Below are 20,725 nucleotides of genomic sequence, written 5' to 3' on the forward strand. Positions count from 1 at the left end.
GTACCCTCAGCTGCATGACACAAAGCTACTGTAATAGGAAGCAGAAACGCTGCAGAAAGTAATCAACTATGAGACAAGCACATAGCACCTCTCATCATGTTTCTTGTCACGGATAGCCTGTATCATTATCACATGCCTTAGATCCTGTCATACCTTTGATACCTACACTATCAACCATCTTAAGCCATATCACTTCGTATGTTAATGATGTTAACATATATAATGTTAACAACATTAACAATGGTGTTTGTTCAAATCATAGGACAACATTTTTCTATTTTAAATAAACTGTGGGCCCCATTCACATTGCTGGCAGCACAGACCATATTTTTATGTGCTGTTATGATACAAATAGTGGCAGAATAACAGCTCAGAGAATGCTGGATATGGAAGCAGCAAAGATACTTGCTCCTGTCCGCAACCCATGGCACGTAGTCCACAGAAGCACCAACTGTATTACTCTTGTATCTGACTTTTGGCTCCACTTATGCTGCCTATTCTTTTCATTCTCCTTTAGCATTTCACCATCTTTTCTTCAATTTATATCCAAATTCAATTTTTATATTTCAAAAGCATACTTGCTCTTGGCCTCTGAAAGTAACTGACAAAGCTTTTACTCCCACAGTGTAGGCCCAGAGTGCCTGCAGTATATTTGCATGTTGTATTAATAGAATTCAGAAAATTGCTCTATAAAATTCCTAAAAGAGAATCAGCCAAAGTTAGCCTTGGCATCTGTACAAATCTGAGTTATTTTTTGGAATACTTGGACAACACCCTTATGTTATTGTCTCTTGGTTCATTCTTCTGCTCATGCATTCCCCAAAGAAGGAAAGAATGGTATTCCTGTTCTCTGAATAAGGACACATCTTGCTTGTTAGGCTGATTTCATTATTTATTTTCCCTTTTCCTTCTCGAACTGTTGGATCTTTGGATCATGAGGCTTCAAATCCTCCTAACTCTTACTCCTCCACAAGAGGCCACAGAAGTCATCATATTGTCTCAAAATAAAATAAATTAGGACAAAATTTTACCAGTAGAAGAGACATTTGCTTTCAATTCTTGTTTTTTCAGCTGAATACTGCAAAGGGAGCCTTCAGAGATCACAGAAAGCCTGTTAGTTACCTGAATCTAATTTAGTAGCACAGCTGAATCTAACTTAGTAACACAGAAAACCTAAGCTATTCAATGCCAATATGAGCAATGGTACAACGCAAACCCCCCAACTCAGCTGTAGTTTGTTTCACCTGTGTGCACCTCAAGGCAAAATAAAGGTGTAGTGTGAACAGGGTTACTTTTCTGTAATGCTGTTTCTGAAGGAATTCTGCAGTCAATTGAGAACATTTTCATCTTTTTTTCTTCCATTTGATCTTCTCTACAACATACTTTTTGTATTACTTCTGGCATTTTACTTCCATCTGGTTTCAACTTTTGATTAGATACTTGCAAGTTCAACTTTAACAGCTCAATGCAGAGAACTGAGGTGCTTCTAGCCTTTTTCTTCCTCTGAGGATCTTAATTCAGTAGCGGGATTCTTTTTACTGTACCCCTGTCTATACTGGAGACTACATCCTTAGAAAACAGTTTGCAACTCTTGCAAAGAGCAAAAATCCCTAACCTCTACGCACAGGAGGATTCTGCTATCATGAAAGAAACAAAACCTACAAAACATAGGACATTCTGCTTTTAAAACATCTGCTACACAATGTGTCATCTTAAGGAAGCTGCAAGTTGTCAGGTTTATCATGCAGGATACAATACACATTTAAACATTCAACAGTTTCATCAATAATTATAGAACCACAGAGTACCGCAGATACCAGAACTCATCTCGGAATTCACTACAGAGTAACCAAAAAGAAACTCAAAAAAAATGACCAATTGTTGCTCAGAAAAAAAAAAGAATTTGAAGTGTTCAGTAATAAGCACACTTCAGATGGGATATTTATGTCCTCCCTTGTACAGGATCAAGAGAAGCGGGCAGTCATCAGTTGTGTGGTCAGCTGAGGAAAGTCTGGTGGATGTTCCCATTTTCACAACTAAAAACCACCATAAGAGCATTAGAACAGCAGACTGGGTCAGTCCAAAGATTGAGCTGTACCTACTGAACTGTTTGCAACAGGACATGCCTATGAAGTATACAACAGGCAGGCACAACCAACCAACATAAATGGGAGTGTAAAGACAAACAAATTCTAGGAACAATGACTCTCCCATAAAATGTTACAAATTCCAAGGGAATGGCTGTAAGTGCTTAATTCTCAACGACCTGTGGCAGCTGAGGAAGACAGACAGATATACGCCAACATCAGAAGCAAGAGAGAAATCTTGTGGATTTCAAACATTTTTCAAACAGCACCCCAGTCAATTTTCAAAAGCATTTTGAATCACTACCTCCCAAAAGCATCCATGGAAAGTTATCTAAGTAGTCTAGAAACGCAGAAGAGACCTGTGAAAAAGGCATTCAATCGATAACTGTAAAAAGCAGGGAAATGGATTTAGACTTCCTACATTTCTGAGTAACTGAAACAAGACCACTAAAAACAGAAGAAGTATTCTGACTGCAGTGCTATGAAGCAGCAAGTCTCCTTATTCATCCCAGCTTTGTCACTCGTGTATTCTGTGTGTACAGTCTGAGAGTCAGAGATTACCCCATCTGGGCTGCACCTATATAGTGTTTCTTGCAGTATTTATTTGCAGAGTTCAAAGTGTAAAGATTTGAGGCATATGTAGGGCACATGCAGGAAATATGCTCGTTATATCATGTTTACAGTTCAGAAAAAGGGATAAAAGCTGAAAGTTGGTCTGGATTGTCCCCTAGTGGTCCCCATTCTTTCCTGGGGAGCAGAACTCAGAAAAGGCTGTATGAATGCAGATTATCTGTTCATTTTACAAATTGTAATCTTCTTCATACAAAACAGTATGTTTGTCTCCTTCACTACAGCATTTTCTGCTCAGCTTGCAGTTTGCAGCAACTCCCAGATTCTTTATCTTTCCGTCCCACACATGTGAAGTTGCTTATTTCTGCTCAAATATAATTTAATAATGACATATAAGATTATACATCTATTCTTTCAGGGAATTTCTCTGATCTGTCAGGGTAATTTAGAGTTCTAGTTCTGTCCTCCACCATTCTGGCAGCTTCTTCCAGCTTGATGTCATCTATAAATTGACTATACAGTCTCCATTACATTATCTAGTTGCTAATGAAAATATTGGCTAACACAAGATTCAAAGCCATCCTCCTGAATACCTGAACACGACACATCCTTGTACGTGGTAAGAAGCACGACTAACTGATGTGGAATGTTATATTGAAAGAAATTTAAGGAAAAAGACTGTATTTTTATTAACTTGTCACAGATTTTTGCTCACATTTGTCTCATTTTCTTTAGCTATGTATCTCAGGGAAACCATGCCATACGTAAAATCCAAAATGCAATTTTTTCACTACGGGGTTAAAAATTTGAAAGCAGACCTGCTGCTAACCCTGCCCAAACACAATTCTTTACCTCTTGTCCAGGTCAGGTCATATGCTGTCACATGATGTTGCTATTAGACTTTCTCTCTGGTTGTTTTTCCATGCTTAAACGGTAAAACACTGTGTTGCAATTTAATTAGAAAGTTGACAGCTCCAGACATCCTAAGACTCCTGTTCCAGATAGTCAGTCTTCTCCATGTTTATCCTCCAAAACTGAGTGGACTCACCTTAAGTTTTCTTTCTTAAGGGCTCAGGAAAGTACTATTTATGTCTCTTCCAACCAAGTTTTTGCTCTAGTTCTTTCCTTTCTGTCTCAATTATCTCCCAGCCTCCTGTCCACCCAGCCATTTTGTTCAGGCTAATACTTGTTATTCGTTGTTTTGTTATTCTTTCCGCTTTGCATTTTCTTTCTGTATTTTAAGTCCTCTCTGATTCCAGTTTCAGCTGTTTTTCCTGAGAAAGCTCCATGTGCCTGCAACCACACATGAAGCCCAAAAGGAACTGTGGTATTAGGCAGCTTAAGTACAATTTAAACTGTCTTGGAAACTATTAATTTACCTAAAGCTAAAGAACACAAAATCATTAACACAACTCAGTGCCCTATAATTTCACTAAATTTTCATTTCTGTTTTCTATTCCACCCAAAAATACTAAGGAAGAAGGAAGTTCACCACAAACTCCACGTCATGTTATTTGCTATAGCTGTAAAAATTCCACTCAGAAAACAGAGTAAAGGGAAGTGAATTCCTTTTATTGCGGACAGAGAAAGCTTCTCTTAGAGAGGCCAACACTAGCCAATCCTAAAAAATGAGCTCCCCCCGTGAGGGAGATGAAATGAGAGGTGCAGTAATACAATAAAATAGTGAGTATTAACCAGTATTTCATATCAGGAAGAGTAAGGGAACCTATCTGACACCCATGGCTGCACGTTCTGTAATCAAGTTCCCCAAAAACTAGGGTCTACATAGCTCTGACAGTTGGTTCCTAGCTGACCCACAGAATCACATTCAGTTCTAAAATTTAGAAATTCAGCAGTCGAGCATGATACAAGCACACAGGGATTTGAGAGTTGACCGTAGCCTTCTGGTACAAGAAATTTTTTTAACAGACGTTTCAGACAATTACAAAGCAAAGCAGTTAAGGAAAAATATATTGTGAAATGTCTTATGAAATTAAAATTGTTCTGTCTGACAACATCTGGGGGATCATACTGATTGTTTCAGGCTAGTAAAAACAAGTTGTTGGTTTTAAAGAGAGACAAGAAAGCAATCAGAATAAATCTTTCCTCTTTGTTTATCCAAATCTCTGTCTGCAGGATTACTAAACCTTAGGATCACCCCCATTTACAAGTCCCATTCACTTTCAGACTTTCTTTTTAAAGCACTGCTCTTAATAAAGTACAGGGATTCTTATCTCAGAGACCAGTCAAACTCTAGCAGCATGTATCTACCCATAACCTTAGGCTAACTTTTAGCACTCAAAAGGTTAAACATGTAGACAGACAGGTTCTCCTGTATACAGCTCCACAGCCATCCATGAGATTACTACAATTTGACACTTTTTACTACCCCTCTGCTCTAAACTGATTACTACTAACATGCAAAGAAACTACAAGATACTGCAGAGGAGCTTTACAAAAGCTAATAAAAACATGGAGGAGTCAGGTGCTCAGGGTTTCTACTGGTGTGTTCTTATGACACTGGGATGTGAGACATACATGGAAAGCAACAGATTACATCAACATGCCTGTAGTAAAAAGTAGGTTTGTGTCCCAGTTCACTTTGTTCTACTCAGGTTTTTGCACTACCCTCATCACCAGTATTCAAGTATAACCCCATAGTGCTCTAAAGCACAAAACCAGCACCTGCCACAAGACATTCTCCCTCTTTCCGCATCCTAGGGAAAACTGATGGAATTACTCTTCTTTCACTTTCTACCTTAGTTTGTTACTGGAGTCAGATCAAAAGAGCACACCTTGCATTTGAATGGAATGCAATGAGATCTAAGGTGGTTCACAGATCCTGTGAGGGCTTGTTCAACCAGTTATTAGCAAAGCTTTCTCTTCTGCACACAACTTTCCTAGCTACAAAAAGCTGTCATGCCTGCATGTCAGACTGTCAAATAAGGTGCCCTACCTCAAGCTATTGTGAACAGGAGAAATTCCTGCTGTGACTTGAAATTCATGAGGAAACAAGTGCAGAAAGTCAAATGTGATAGGTTACAGAAACAGCTTTTTTTAAAGAAGCTTTTCCCAACTCCAAATTATTTAACTTATCAAGGGCAAAATGGTAGCTAGCTAACTAATGGAGCCAACCAAGACAATTTATCTAGCTCCCAGTATGGTTCTTGCACCCCTCCCTGATGAGAAAATTCATGTCCATGAGCTTGTATGATGTTGGGCTTCTCTGAAATCACATGCAGCTGGGAACTGAAAACATGAAAAAAGAATTAGGTTGGTCCCCTAGGTTCGTCTTCCTGAGAAGGGCATTATTTAGTCAATCAAACTAAGCTGAGCATCTGTGAGCAGATACAGATGAGCTGAAGGAACTAAATGTTAAAAAGCATCCACACAACTGGACGTTACAGCCAGGACTAGAAATTGGGGGTCCAAATGAGAGAGAGGAAAGAGGACCTAAGAGCAAGAGTATTTAAGAGTTAAGGAGCAGATTAGACAGGTCAGATGAGAGATGAAAGCGAGCTAGAACTGGGACCCAAATTGTCAGGAAAGTACCCAGGTCCAGCAGTAAGGTATGGCAGCAGAGACATCACACAAAGCTGCCAGCAAGCAGCTAACCTTCTGCTAGAGACCTGCCACACCAGCTCAGGGCCTGCCAGACCGGGGCAGCTCTCCCACGAAGGCTGGGGAGCCTCAGTCTGTGCCACTGACCCGTGCCACAGGCCACCCACGACAGCCAGTCTCATCACCATTTACTTTTACTGGCCCCCCCCAGGCCCGGCCACTGCTTCCCCTGCTGCATGACCAGCCGGGCTTGCAGTGGGCTGGGGGAGACTGCTCGCCCCCCGGTGGCTGCTCAGGGAACCAGGCACCGGGGCAGCCCCGACTGCAGTGGGCAGAAACCCACATGGAAACAGCTAATGGCTGCGGTCTCCGTTTGCCCATGGCAAACAAACTGTCTGAACCGTCTGCAGGCTGGGCGCCACTCGCAAAGACGCTGTGTAACCACTGCAGTGCAGCAGCTCCAGGACAGCTGCTCGGCCACGCTGGTGGGCACAGAAAAACCCACTTCTAATGGGAGCCCCTGTAAAATTCCTAAACAGCGGTTGTGGTGTGGTGCTTATGATGGCATGTGATGGTAGTCTGTCTGAAAAGGAAGATTAAATAGTTCCATGCTCTGAAGAGCAAATGAAGTTGCCCAGGGGAGAAGTGTAAGCAAAAAAGGGGTCCCGTCTGGAAGAGCCACTGCTACAGGGGGTACCAAAGCGGTGATGGCAGAAGCAGAACAAGCTGGGTATTAAAATGTGAAAGAGGAAGATGGGATGATGGGAGCACAGAGGGATGAAGAATAGAGACACTTTGAGAGAGCAGACAAACTAAAAGATAGCTAGACTGGCCAGTTGTCCTACTACTGGGTGAGTGGGAAAAAGTGGATATTTTACAGAAGGTAAATGCAATAAAGGAGTGGTGACTGATGGAACAAGCCCAGGTCCTTTGTATGAAACTTGACTCATCAAAAGGCCTGTGAATTGCTCAGAAGTTCAATTATTCATTGCAGCTTCTAGCTTCAGTTTACTTGTAGAGCTTTCATCAACTGAAAACTGTGAGCAAAGATGCTGTGAACTACAGTTTTGTATTTGCTGTGAGGGCAAAAGGAGCATTGTTTGAAAGTCAGCCAGTCAAATACTGCCTGCTCTGGAGACAGCTGCCAATTCTCAAGCAACGTTTGTTTTGCAAATACATTACTATCATCTGCTAGAAATGAATTTTCAGTTGTGCTGTGCAGCAACATCTGGAGTCAGCAAGATCAACCCGCTAACAACGCATCCTACGAACATGCAGGGAGGAAATGCCAGGGGCCGCTCTGCGCCAGCCTGCGCCGGGCTTCCAGCCCCAAGGGCACGGGGCCAGGATGCCAACACTCAGTAGAAATAGGGAAGCCTTGATCTCAGATGTAAATTCATTCCCTATAGCTGCTGAGTAAATAAAACTGCAGAAAGTGAAGAGGTTAACTTGGGAGGGGGAAGGGGATGTAAAACAAGGGGAAAGTAAAAATAAGAAATCACAGACTTCCCTCACTTTATCAGCACCTATACATGCTCCTAGCAAGTTAGAAGCCATTGTCCACAGTCCCATACAATGGTACTGATACATGTGGAATCACAATGTATGTCTTTTATTAAAACCCAATTCATGGAATTTTAGGATAGCATGCTTTTTGTTTTGCTGAAGAAAGGAAATATCAGAGAAAGCCTAGAAAACTTGATGAGTATAAATACCAAATATTCCAAAAACATTTTTAACAAGTCAGCCACGTTTCTAAGACCTCACTCATTAATTCAGAACACTTAGGACTGGAACTGTGGTCTCTCAATTAAATGGGGAGTAATTTATCTCAAAGACCTTGTCTTTGTTGCATGTTTCTGAACAACAATTAATACTTGTGGCAGGATATAAACAAAAGCTGAAATTCTTACTCCCAAAAACTTCTGTGTGTTTTGCAAATGGGGAGCCAGATCAATATCAAATTTCCTTTTATCCAAACCTCTAAAATTCTGAAATGTTATCAAGTACTGGGGTCTACTGGAGAGCCTGAAATACCTTCAGGCTTCTTCTTCTACCTTTTTCCGGTTTATTATTACAGATCCTTTAGAGAAAGGCTGTCAAGTGCTGTTTGCTCCATTTTCATGATAACCAATAATTTTGAGGGCGTCACACTACACTTGGCAGGACAGACCTGGAGCAACAGCAATCCAGTGGGAGCAGACTCCACAGGGCAGCTCAACTCTTTGGGCAACTAACTCTAGTTGAAACTAGAGGTTTTTTTAAACTCTTAAAAATATACCATGTTTCTGTGGTTGATCCATGTACAAGGACAAAATACTATTGCAATCTATCTAGAAATCTTTAGTTTCTTTCTCCTAATCACTCACATTAGCAATCAGCAAAATTTACACCTGGAAGGTATCACAGTAGGCTGTGGGGGAGAATCACTAATTGTTCTGTCAACCTCATACCTATAAATCCTATTAATTCCCACATGTGATTCTGTCCACTTCTGTTCCTGAGTAAGCATTCTGTTCTGATCTTAACTGCTGTGGAAGATACAGCTAAAGCGCCCTCTAGTGCAGCTTCAGAATATCTAGTCCATGCTTTTGCCACTTTTGTGAGATCAACTGAAAGATTTTGCTGTAAGTTTCCATTTGGCTTGGAAGGTTTCTCACAGCACCATAGAATTTTACAGCATAAGCCACTATGAACAACTACCCTGACTGAAAAATTGATGGCGATTTTTTTGTAAAATTGTTAAATTACAGTTACAGTTACTTTCACAGGCATATTATCTGTTTTATCTCCCAAAAGGTAAAATAGCAGTATTTACTAAACACTTATGAATGTTTCTTGACAATTCCATCTGCTTATAAAATGATGCTGTTGTTAGGTTTGTTTTCTCAATATAGATGGTTTTAAAACATCACTGTTCTGGAAAAGAATTATGGTCCTTCTACTTACTTTTTTGGTTTCTTCTATTTCCAAGCTTTTAATATATATTTATCAAAGTGAACTTCATTTTTAGTATTTTTAGTAGCTGCCTTCTCTTCCCTTCTAACCCAAGTTGTTTTTAAAGCCTATACAGCTTTCACTTTTAAAGTAGGATTGTGGCTTTTTGGCCACAAATAAAATTTTCTGAAATAGTCAAATTAATTTTTACTTTCCTATTTGAATTACTTTCCTTGCTGACTCAACTCTGTGAAATTTGGCCCTTTTAAGGCTGTTCATTATCCAGAATGTGAATATGCTTAGGTCATCTCACAGGATATGTTTCTGATGGAAGCTGTCCTGGTTGGGGTGCATAGTCTTTGAAATAAGCTTCTTGTTCATACACTTAGCTTCAATAGTCTGCACACCATGAAAGCTAGCAGACTCAGGCAGCAATGGGTTTGCTTTTGCAAACTGAAGGTAGAAATGGGGAGAATAAAGGCCATGGACCAATACTGTTGTTTCAGACACATCTTGCAGAATAGTCAAATTCTCAGATCTGACTGGAAAGAAACACCAAATATGCAAATATACGTTCTGCTCATACCAATGGTCCACTTGCCTTTATTGGTAGCTGACAGTAGACGTAGAGTACTTTCCTAGTATTAGCCTTATAGAATTCAGTAATGTTTGTTGTAGGAGAAAGAATAGGAAAGGAAAATTTAGAGTGAGAATAGCAGAAATAAAGGACAGCCTGAGCTATCCAGCTGTGGAATGATTTCAAAGGAAAAATCCTGTCACTTGGCTCATCTTAATACAAACTTTAAACACTATAACTGGGTCTCTCAAATTCTTCTTTATAGTTCAAAAGGTGGTAATGAAACTCAAAAACCTCTTTCCCCATTTATACTAACCACTTAATCCTATTCCATTCCTAATAGTCTTTTTTATTGCTTCTAAGACCTGGGAAACTCTAGAAGTCTATTTAAAACCATGGCAACTTTCCAATCAGAAGTAGCAGCTGTGGCTAGGATCAGCAGCTCTCCCTGACAGTTTTCACCTGTTGTACACATTCACATTATGACAGTACTATTGCATCAGTATATTTCCTATAGATTCTCAGTTTCATGTTTTTGTTATCCTTATATACTTTTCCCTGATGTCCTGCATACATGCCATTTTTATGTTGCTTGTGTGTCCGTGTGCCAATACATCCTTTGCAGCCATATATGCCCCTTCCCCTCATATAATCTATCTCTATGTACATACATTTTTGTTCACCCTGTAGTTTCTTGCAGCTCAGAAATATGTGAGTCCCCACAGCACAGGAATTTTAACCATCATTAAAGGTCAGCTAGTGACTAATTCTGAAGACAACATTTTAGACATGACTCCTCTTTGTAAAATGTGTGTTCTGATGACAGGGAATCTTTTGAGATACAGCCCAGTTATCCCATAGCTGTTGGCGGGAGAACTCTGTTACTGCTGAATAATTTTAAAATTTACATAAAAACAGGCTGGGTTTTTCTTCCTTGCCTACATGGGTTTTTTTAAAACATTTTCTTCATCTAAACTCACTTCAAAAAAAAATTCTGAGTAAATTAGGTATGAAACGAAAGCTCCCCTTTTATTTTCTAGCTTCATATCTGTGAACAGGAGTTCCCAGCATGCCTCGTTCTTGCCCTTTTTTCATAACTGTTCAACTCTCTTTTTTTTCCCCTTTGTTTTCAGTGGTAGCCCCTGGATAAATTTGTTTATATGACTGTTTGCATAATGGCTTTCTCTGGTATTGTCTCTTCATTCTTCTGATATGCCTGGAATTGGTACAAATCGTGAAATTTTGAAGCCAGAGCATAACAACAATGCTCAGGGAGGCATGTGAAGAGAAGAGCCAATCAGATTCTGTAATGTTTGGAATAAGGACCCATATAAAATAACCCCAATATAAAAAAGTAAGTCCCAATGCTGCAGTGATTTTTTTTTTCTACTCTGCAACCATTTTAATTAAACAGTCCCTAATGAGTGCTTCTTACAGGGCTCAGTAAGAATTGGGGAAGGGGGGAGGGCTATAAAACCCAGTATCATATACTTAAGCATAGAGTAATATAGTAAAATAGTGATTATAACCCCGGGCAAATTTGACTTATCATGAAAAAGGGAATTTTGGTCTTAGTGTCAAGTTATTGATAAAATCATCAGTCACTACTAGCACCTGACTTCTGTCTTAAAATCAGAAATACTTAACTTTCCTACAGATACCTGGACAGTCGAACACCCTTAGGAGTTGCCAGAAATATGGGAATGTGTATGTTACTGAATGAGTGTATTGGCTGTGGAAGGACATGCTGGGAGTTGTTACAGATGTAACCACTATGTATAGACAGGACAAGAATAGCTTTGGTTCTATCCTTTTTAACAATTCCTCCTCAGTTCATCTGCTTCCTTGCAAATTTCCATGAAAGACACATGCAAAACTCAGCACCATATCATTGTAATGAAGGAGCATGTATTTACATGACAGAATGAAGTGCATACTGGATCTGTCCTTTCTATTTTGTCCAGGCAAAGGAGTAACTCAGTGTAAAATTCAGAATACTTACTTAGACACATCAGTGGGTGATTGAGATTCTGTTCCTCAGCAACAGTTCATCCTGCAGGGATACCTACATTTAATTAGTGCTTAGACTCCGCACCACAGTTCCCACAACATTCACAACGCATGTAAAGAAGCTGCCCAGTCAGAGTGGCATCTAAACTCTACCTGTGTCCCCAGAGGACCTACCAAGTACGCATGCTCTGAAGGCACCTTATATGTGTGGAAACCATTGAATTCAATGAATACCCAGCAGAGAAATTTACTCTAGGTGTGGGAAGGTGAAGTATACTCCTGTGGCCTCTGTTTTGCATGATTAATTTGAATCAAGCTATTGGAGGTGAAGCCATTACCATGATCCAGGTGGCCTTGCATTAAATAGCAGAGAAGTTTCCCAAAATATTAGTAAGATCATTTACTGTAAACTTGGTGGACTGAAGATTCCTTGTAACATAAACCAAAAATTCTCTTATATAACTTTGACCTCTCTTTGTCCAAATATTCTTCTGATACAACATAGGCGGAGTTTTGCTGTGCTAGGAGAAAAATCACATTTCTTTAATGAGCAGGAAGATCAGTGGTCCCCCAGATGTAATACTAACCAAGTGTTATTAATGATGTAACTTTTAAAATACAAAATACTGTTTGTTTGTTTGTTTTAAAGGCTATCTTTCTTGAATGTAAACTGTCAAGTAATCAGTGAAACATTGAAAAAAAAAAAAAGATGTTTACTAGACATGCTGACTTTCATTTCCCTTATTTTCTCCTATTTAACCAAGGAAAAGAAAATTTTACATTCTTTCAAACAGTAAATGATATATATTCAGATATCCATCTGTCTTGGGTTTTAGTAAGTATTTCTCAGTGATACTGAGTACTAGCTACAGTTCACACATTATCTTGCACTGTTGTAATTTTCTAGTGAACTGGAAAAAATGACTGTACCTCCATCAATTCCTAGCTTAAAGCAGTTCCACAGAAGCAGACACTTCTCTCTCTAAGCACTTCTGATGCTTACTGGGCTACCCCATCCACCAGAATAACAAGACGCAAGCCCTGCAAGTGCTACCCAATCCCTCCTGCTTATGGTCCTCATCTTCCATTGCTGGGAGGATCATGCCAGCTGAAGGCAGGGCTGAACTGCAGCCAGAGCCTGTTGGCGGGAGCAAGCCAGGCAATACATCCCTTGGTGTTTCCCCAGGAGCTGACCCAACTTACAGAACTGGCTGGTGAAACTGTTATTTCTTACCATGTTACACATCACCACTGTCCTTTATGTCAACAGAGTGAAATGCAGAAAATATGTGGCACATTTCACCACTCAGTTCTCCTGTTTCACATTCCAGTCTTGATACTTTCTTGAAGGACCACAGAAATGTGTAGTTTAAAACCTGTCTAGTAAACTTCCTTGATCCTGAGGCATACACTTTGAATTTAAGTGACTTTCTCTTTTCGACTGCCCTTTGGAACAGTTTCTTTTTCCTACTTGGCTCGGACACTTTCCAAATCAAGACAGCATCAACAGCATGTTCCATCCTGTGGTGCAGCTCGGGAGCTGAGGCCTTTGGGACCTTTGTGCTGACAGGATGAAATTACATGGGCCCCCAAGCATTGCCACAAGGGTATTTCTGGGAATAGCTGGAAATGCCTGCAGCACTGCACAGTGCCCAATGCTTCTGCTATTGAGTCATAGCACAGAAACCCTGTTACCTTCCAGGCACACAGCAGAACTGCACACCCTCCTCTAGATCGTGATGTACAGCACAAAGCTGACATCCATTAGCAGAGCTTTTCACAGGCTTTCTCTAATAAACAATCCCAGGCCACTGTGAAATAGGTAGCTGTCACTTTGGTCCTTTTTTATGTATTAGATTTGATTCCCTAAAGAGAGGAATAGATTTACATGAGAGTAAACCACAAAGCAGAGCTAGGACAAGTACTCACAGACTTACAGTTCTGGGATTGCTCCAGTAGCCCAGTTTCTCAGGAAAACTTCCGGTTTTGTGCTGGGCCTCATGCTAGTTGCAAAATGTGCCTCACAGACCTGTGAAAGTGGCATGACTTTTAAGCTGTGCAAGTGTTTGGAGTGTTGTGTTTTAAAGCATAGTTGGAAAATAAGAAAAGTCTATATTCGGTGACACTAAATCAGGTTGTACACAAGAAAATTCCATTCCCTTCTGTGGTCTAAACATTCAAAATCACTGGTGAGTCACACTGAAATCCACAGTGTTCTTAGTCCTAGGCCAAATAAATTTACCCTAATACAGCTGTTCTGGACCCCCTATGACCCATCACAGAACTAGTTCCACACCTCATTTTTCATGCTGACCCAATCAGCTAGATAAGCTCAAGATGATCTTAGCCATCATATGCAGCAGAAAAATTCCTTCTAATTAAAACTTGAGCGATAGTTTTGATAACCTGTTTTTTCTTAGATTTTTTTCACAGTTTGACATATCACGTTACTACCCTCTAACCCAGGTTTCCTGGGAAACAAAGCATCTCCATGCTCTTCTAATCCTTCCAAGGATATGAAGCTAAATGAAAACATTTCACAGAATCACAGGCTGGTTGAGGTTGGAAGGGACCTCTGGAGATCATCTAGTCCAACCCAATGTCCAATTTGATGAGCCTTCATTACATTTTGTTATAAATAGTTCATGGACTTATCAGATGTCAGCTGCCCAGAATGTGCTACTGCGTAATGGTAACAGAAATAACTAGGCTTGCCTTTTGCAGCAGTCACTTCTTGTCGAGGGACAATATTAACTGGGGACAAAGCTTCCTTTCTGGACCATGTTTTATTTTATCCCAAGTCCAGGAAGCTTGAGAACAGGATGTTATTATGATGAAAGTGTATGAAAGTGGCACTTCACAAACTTGCAGGCCAGCTCTAGCTTCTGTTATATATCTTTTTGTCTCCTTCGATTTTCTGGAGTGGAGCACATTCTTTAAGTTAAAGATGACAGCAGACAGTTTAGCTGTGAAACAGATCCTTGTTTCTGTTCTTCCTTTGGCTAGGCAAAATTTAGTGGAAATGTTTCCACGGGATCACATACAATCATACATAAGAGTCTTTGCATGACGTGACTGTTTACATGAACCTGCAAAATATGTCATGATTATTCTTTCAATAGACATGCCCTGGTCCCTGAACTCACACATGGGTTAGTCATTTGTGTGAAGAGTAAGGAGCACTCATCTGCACCTTACAGATGAACTTACCTTACTAGAAAACGCTGCTGAGTCAAAGTGGAAGTGTGCAACTCCCATACATGGAAATCTACCAGAGTAAAGACAAATCCAGCCCAAACTGCAGAAGGAACCTGCAAAGAGAGCACATTAGGTAATTGGATAAATGCCTATCATTTGTTTAGTGGAGGGCTGGGAGTGGACTCAAAAAGACAAACTGGAGCTGAGAGCTGCTTACTCAGAGAAAACAGAAAAGTATGAGATATTCCTCTTTTGTCGTTTCCTATATGGCCATTAAGGGGAGATGTGAGAAATAACATTTGGATTATGCTTGCTACAGACATGAGGTAGTTTACAGAGTTCTGTGATTTTACAAACTTCAATGCTTTTTCTGAAAAGCAGCTTTCAGAAATAGGCCAGGATTTGAGGCACAACAAATTCTGGACACTCCTAGACAGAGAAGACCAGGGTGGTTCAGTTGTTGGAGTATCCAGACATTTTCTTAAGAGCCTAGAATAAGCTTTGCAGATTGATGTGTCGTATAAGTTCCTGATGCAAAGCAAATAAATAAATAAATAAATAAAATAATAATAACAACTTGGGGAAGGAAACAGAGGAGCAGACTTTGCTCAGACAGTTGGAGAAGCACAGTCCCTTCTGGCCTCCTTTGCAGTCCAGTGAGCAATTCCTGGGCTGCATTCTGAGACAGACTTAGTATTGCCAGACCTAGCATTCAGACAATTACTCAGTGGAAATGGAAACAGCAATACAGATGCCAACTGGGTGATGCAAGTTCAAATGTCCCTGACAGAACAGGAGTCCATTATGGTTTCTGGGCTGTTTGCTTGGCATTTAAAGTCAATTGTACTTCCATGTAAATCACACATTTAAGTCAGGAAATAAGAATTTTTCTTTAAGGCAGCTCCTCCTTGTTCTCTGGCCTACACTTCTCTGAAGGGTTATTTTGGACCTTAAACAGAGAATTTGAGCTTTGCATGCATAACAAGCAGAAAAACAGGAAATCTGAACAATTTTATGCAGAGCTAAGAAGCATGTTCTGTTGTTCATAAAGTGTAAAATCAGAATAATTGCAGGCATATGCTCGTAAAACACTTAGGAAAGAGTTCAACAGTAGAAAGAAATAACAGTATTGTGCACTCCTAATCTCTCAAAGGTCAATGGATTAGCAGAGAACAATTTGGAAGACAATGAAAAACAGAGTAAGAGTAGGTCATACCTGGAAGGAGAATGACAGAAATCAGGCCTGTAGGGATACATTTTAAATGTTTAATTCTGAAGTCAGTTTAGGGATGATCCTTAAGGGATTAAAAACTCAGACTTTATGCCAGTAGATGAAATTAAATGACACTTACACAAGCAAAGATGGTTTCCTATCCAACTGTCATTACAAATCAAAGTAATACCCATGTGTTTAGCAGTATCTAAATATCTAGCACTGCAATAAGATAACAATACTTCTTCCACAAGTTTCCCAGCATGCTCTGTAATGAGAAAATGACCAAGAAGAAACGGTCTTTGCTCCAAGAACTGCATAATTGTAAATCTAACTGCAAAGAAATTTCCGAGTTAGAAAGATGTTTTTTATATATGTGTGTGTGTGTATACATATAAACACGCACACACACTCATTTCATTCAAGTTAGAGTATGCAAGAACTTCTCCCTATGGGGCAGAAGACATTTGATGATAGAAAGCTCTTTAATATATACAGCAAAGGCTGAATGATACAGTGGATGGATTTCAAGTCTGGACATATTCCAGGCAGAAATAAAATGTGAATCTTTGCAAAAAATATGACTAAGTAGTGCAGTTCATGAAATAACTTGTGGATTGTCTACTGACTGCTTACTTCACAAATTGATAATCCTATTCACAAAAATATTAGGGAGCCTCTTTTTTTCCTTAAAATACACAGGATGTTACAGAACAAAACAATGAAGTAAATATATTAATCACTTCGCAGTTTTTCCTCAGAAATTTCTTCATGGGTAAAAATTTTGAAAATCACAAACATGATTATAATAAACGTCCGGGTTGCATAGCCACTGATTACCAGAGCAAAGCAGAGAGCGTGAAATGGAATGAGAGATACTGGTACTTTTAGAACAACAACTGTACTGGATTTAGGGTAGAAATCTGAGTATCTGGAGTGAGACTACTGGACAAGTCACTGTTATTGTATTAATACTTATCACAAGAACACCAATACGGTAAAGTGTTTCAGATCAGATACCCTTTTTCTCTCTTTTGCCATGCCTTTTAATCTCTCCATACCTCTGCTTTTGTTCCTTACTTTGCAAAGTGCTGAGGATCCTGTGACACTACACTTCCTGCTGTTGCCTGACTTCGGAAGGATCTGCTGTTCTGAGCACATGGCAACTGCCAGCAGAGGGTGCTGCCGCATGCAAAATGCAAAGGACTACAAGAGGTGATGTGTCAAATCTATCTGTATCTAAATTGATAGCTGCTTGAGGACAGAATAAAGGAAGGTATGTGGTCCTACTGAGTCCTGAATAATGATTTCTGTTTTGTTACTAGCATCAGTTCTGAAGAGAAGGCTGCAGAGAGAGGCAAAGAGAAGTCAATACCGAGAGCAGGTATTTCCCTTTTTCTGGTTTTACTTCATTGTTGGTTTTTGTCCTACTTTTTGTCTTGGCCAGGTGGTAACTGGGGTTTTAGGGGAAAGTCACTGTGCCATATCCCAAGGCTCAGACCCTGGCCAGTGGGATGGGATCAGTGCTGAGCTGGCAGCAACACAAAGAGCAGGAGACATCCAGACCTGCAACCTGGACTTTCCTAGTTCTATCAGAGATCTTTTGAAGTCCTGTAATTGCTCTGGCAGTCAGCAAGGCTTTTAGTTATCTGACCTCAGCATGCAGGACTCTTCCTACTGATGGTGATGGGGGCACTGAAAAAGGAAGCTGTAAAGTGCTTACTAGAGAAGGTAAGAACTGGGTGGTCAAAAGCAGTATGGCTGGAATTCAAGTCGGTGCTGATCTTGTGCCCACTTGGCAGGGTGGTGATCAATATGGAAGTTTGGGGAAAAAGGGAAGATATATATGCCTCTAACTTTTTGAATAATTTGTCTCATCTTCATTTGTACCTTCTGTAGAGTGATTTTGCAATCTTGACAAAATTTGTTCTTCTATCTAAACCTGTTTCTGTGGTGATTTAGGTAGCATCCAATGAGGCTAGGCAGGAAACAGCTCTCCTTTCCAAAGTAAGGGTCCTGTCCCCATAGCTCCTCTCTATACATTCACTCAAACTCTCTTGACCCTCCTGAATCTGTTCTGCTATCATGAGCTCACAGTGAACTCCAGCTTCAAAAAAAAGAAAGAATATATTTAATTTTAATCCTGGTTAGCTCTACCCAAAATAAAGGCACCAAGCAGTACCAAGATCTTCCCCCTCTGGGCTGCATGTGCATACTGTAACTATCCCTGCCATGAAGGGCACATACACTAAGTAGATAAGACAAACCAAGGCTCACGAGGTAAGTGGACTGCCCTGGGTCATGCAGAGCAGTATTTGGCAGAGCTCAGGATCAATACTGTGACCCTCCCAAGACCCAGTTCAGTGTCCACCCAGTAATTTAAGCAGAGATGTCTTCTGCCTTCCACTATTTCTTACTCATCTCCATCCTAAATTGAAAGAATTCATTGACAGCTAAATTAAAACCCATATGTAAATTTCATTTGTTGCCCTCAGAACTTAAATTGTAATTTACAAATACAGAAATTTGCAAATAGTGTTTATTCAAACCCAGATTTTCACTTTTAAATTGTAAATAAATTGGGAAGTTTCTTCATGGCTCCCTGTTACTGAAAACAGCCTTTTAATGTGGACTCTTAGGAACAAACTTTGCCAGATCCTGCGTAGAACTCTGTGAGAAACTGTGGAGCTTTAAAATACATTGTTTCTAAAGATGATCTCTTAGCCTGCTTTGATAAAAAAAAGAGAAGTTCTGTGCTACAGAACCTCTACAAGAACTTGGGGTCAAGAGGCTGAGTGACGGGAAAGGGACCAATGCTGAAGGTCATAGGCTAATATTTTCTACACGGACTGTTTGCTGCCTTCCTTGGCATAGCCTTGTGAACACAGCTTAGAGAAAAAGCAATACAGGTATGGCTAAATCCCTACTTCCGAAATGGTTTTGAGAAAAAATAATCACAGAAGGATCAAATCAAATCCACACAGAGTGATCTCACACTTCACGAGCACAGTCAAAAGAGCTAGATGTCAAGCAAATATGCTCGTCACCATGAATGCTTCTCTTCCAGAAACAATGGAATATTAACATAAATGCTTATCCAATGACAACTGGAAAAAAAAAAAAAAAAAAAAGGCCATGCAGAGTAGTACATAAAACTGAAGCCACCATCAGGGACTCCAGTTGAAACAGCTAGCTGGGAAGAGCAAAACTTTCCTGATGCATTTAGCATTAGTTCAGCTGGATTTCACTCACTGCTAGACTTATGTAAGCAAGGAGACCTAAAATTTATGAAGGCTGACTGCTCTGTTCCTAAACTGTACAGGAAAATTAGTAGAGAAGCATGATAAAAGATTTGTTCAAAACCTACCTATTTTGCCCTCATGAGCTAATGCAAAACTGCTCCCCCTTTTAGATTTTTTTCTTGCTTCAAATGTATCAGGGGATAATGAAGTCTTATCCTAATGTTTGATGCAGCCCACTGTCATTAAATTCTTTTGTCTATTCAAATGGATTCAAGTTTTTGTTATTTTAGGAGGCATATAATGGACTTGGGTAGGCCAGTACCATTTAGCACAGCATCACTCAGAATAACAAAATGGAAATTGCAGGGTTTTGCTTTGTGTCATAAAGTAGCTGAATGTTTCTTTAAAAAAAGTTGTGTTACATTGCTAATGGAACAAGAGATTCTTAATAAAACAGTTGCAATTCAAAGAAACTCTTTTGGATGATTTTTCAAAAAAAGCTGCCAGGTTTTAAAGTGGCCAAAAATAAACAGCGAAATGAGAAAAAATAGAAACCACCTCTAAAATCTGTCAATATTATCGTATCACTAGATAAGTGTGATTGTATTCAAAATCACAAGGCCAAATTTCCCTTCCTATGCCTTTTCGCATGGTTTCCATACACACCTTGAGAAAAACAGGTTCTAAACACAAAAACAAACTGAACAGGTAACACTGTACAATTATGTTGTATAGCCCAAAACTGGAAATGACTGCTTCATTTGTTAAATATTGAGAGGAAATGTTTTAACATAGAAAACCCATTTCTCAAGAGACTCTACCTCACATCGTGCTTCCTGGCAAAGTCCCACAGGCAGCTTCAATCTCTGACTTTCTGAAGATTCTGTGAAAAGAAACAGAAGCTGAAAATTTTGTAAGAGGAGCGAGATCTAATATTTTGAGAGTACAGTCAGCATTTTTCATCAGCTCTTGAGAAAAAGATGGCCCTTTAATGGCCCTTAGTTGATGGGCTGCAAGGAAAATAATTTTAAAGAGAAAGGCACTTTTCCTACTATCCTTGGACTTCACGTGCCAAATTTTCCATCTTGCTTATGATTTTAAATTCTAGTATCTGTAAAACGCAGGTGCCTTACTGAAGGTCTTGGCCTGAAATCCACGCTGCGTTGCCAGGGGACCGGAAGGGATGCAGTTGGGTCTAGAGGGAGGCAAGGCCGGCAAGGCCTGCCCTCTGCCCTCCGCCGGCACCCGAGAGGGGGGTGGAGCCGCCGCTACCCTCCGCCCCGCGCCGCGGCCAGCGGGCCCCGCCGCCCTCACCTGCCGCCTGAGTGAG

At 40.1% G+C, this 20,725-nt stretch overlaps 1 protein-coding gene across 14 annotated transcripts in view; it reads right to left on the minus strand.

Annotated features, from left to right (window-relative positions):
- Positions 1-20,725, minus strand: part of LOC112971630 — a 133,913-nt gene that overhangs the window by 88,296 nt on the left and 24,892 nt on the right. For 5 of the 14 annotated variants that reach the window (XR_003255430.1, XR_003255429.1, XR_003255428.1 and 2 more), the window contains exons 1-3: positions 14,953-15,040; positions 13,680-13,771; positions 11,735-11,785 (exon numbers count right to left, since the gene is read on the minus strand). Coding sequence is in view for 4 of the 14 variants with exons in the window: in XM_026077228.1 (XP_025933013.1) it covers positions 14,953-15,053; positions 20,217-20,297 (182 nt within the window). In the remaining 10 variants the exon portion in view is untranslated. Of the gene's footprint in view, positions 1-11,734; positions 11,798-13,671; positions 13,772-14,952; positions 15,054-20,216; positions 20,298-20,725 lie in introns of those variants that run through there. The other 9 variants (XR_003255422.1, XM_026077228.1, XM_026077227.1 and 6 more) reach the window with 6 other exon arrangements.

Source organism: Apteryx rowi, unplaced genomic scaffold (genome assembly GCF_003343035.1).
Source record: "Apteryx rowi isolate R43461 unplaced genomic scaffold, aptRow1 scaffold_45, whole genome shotgun sequence".
Lineage (NCBI taxonomy): Eukaryota > Metazoa > Chordata > Aves > Apterygiformes > Apterygidae > Apteryx > Apteryx rowi.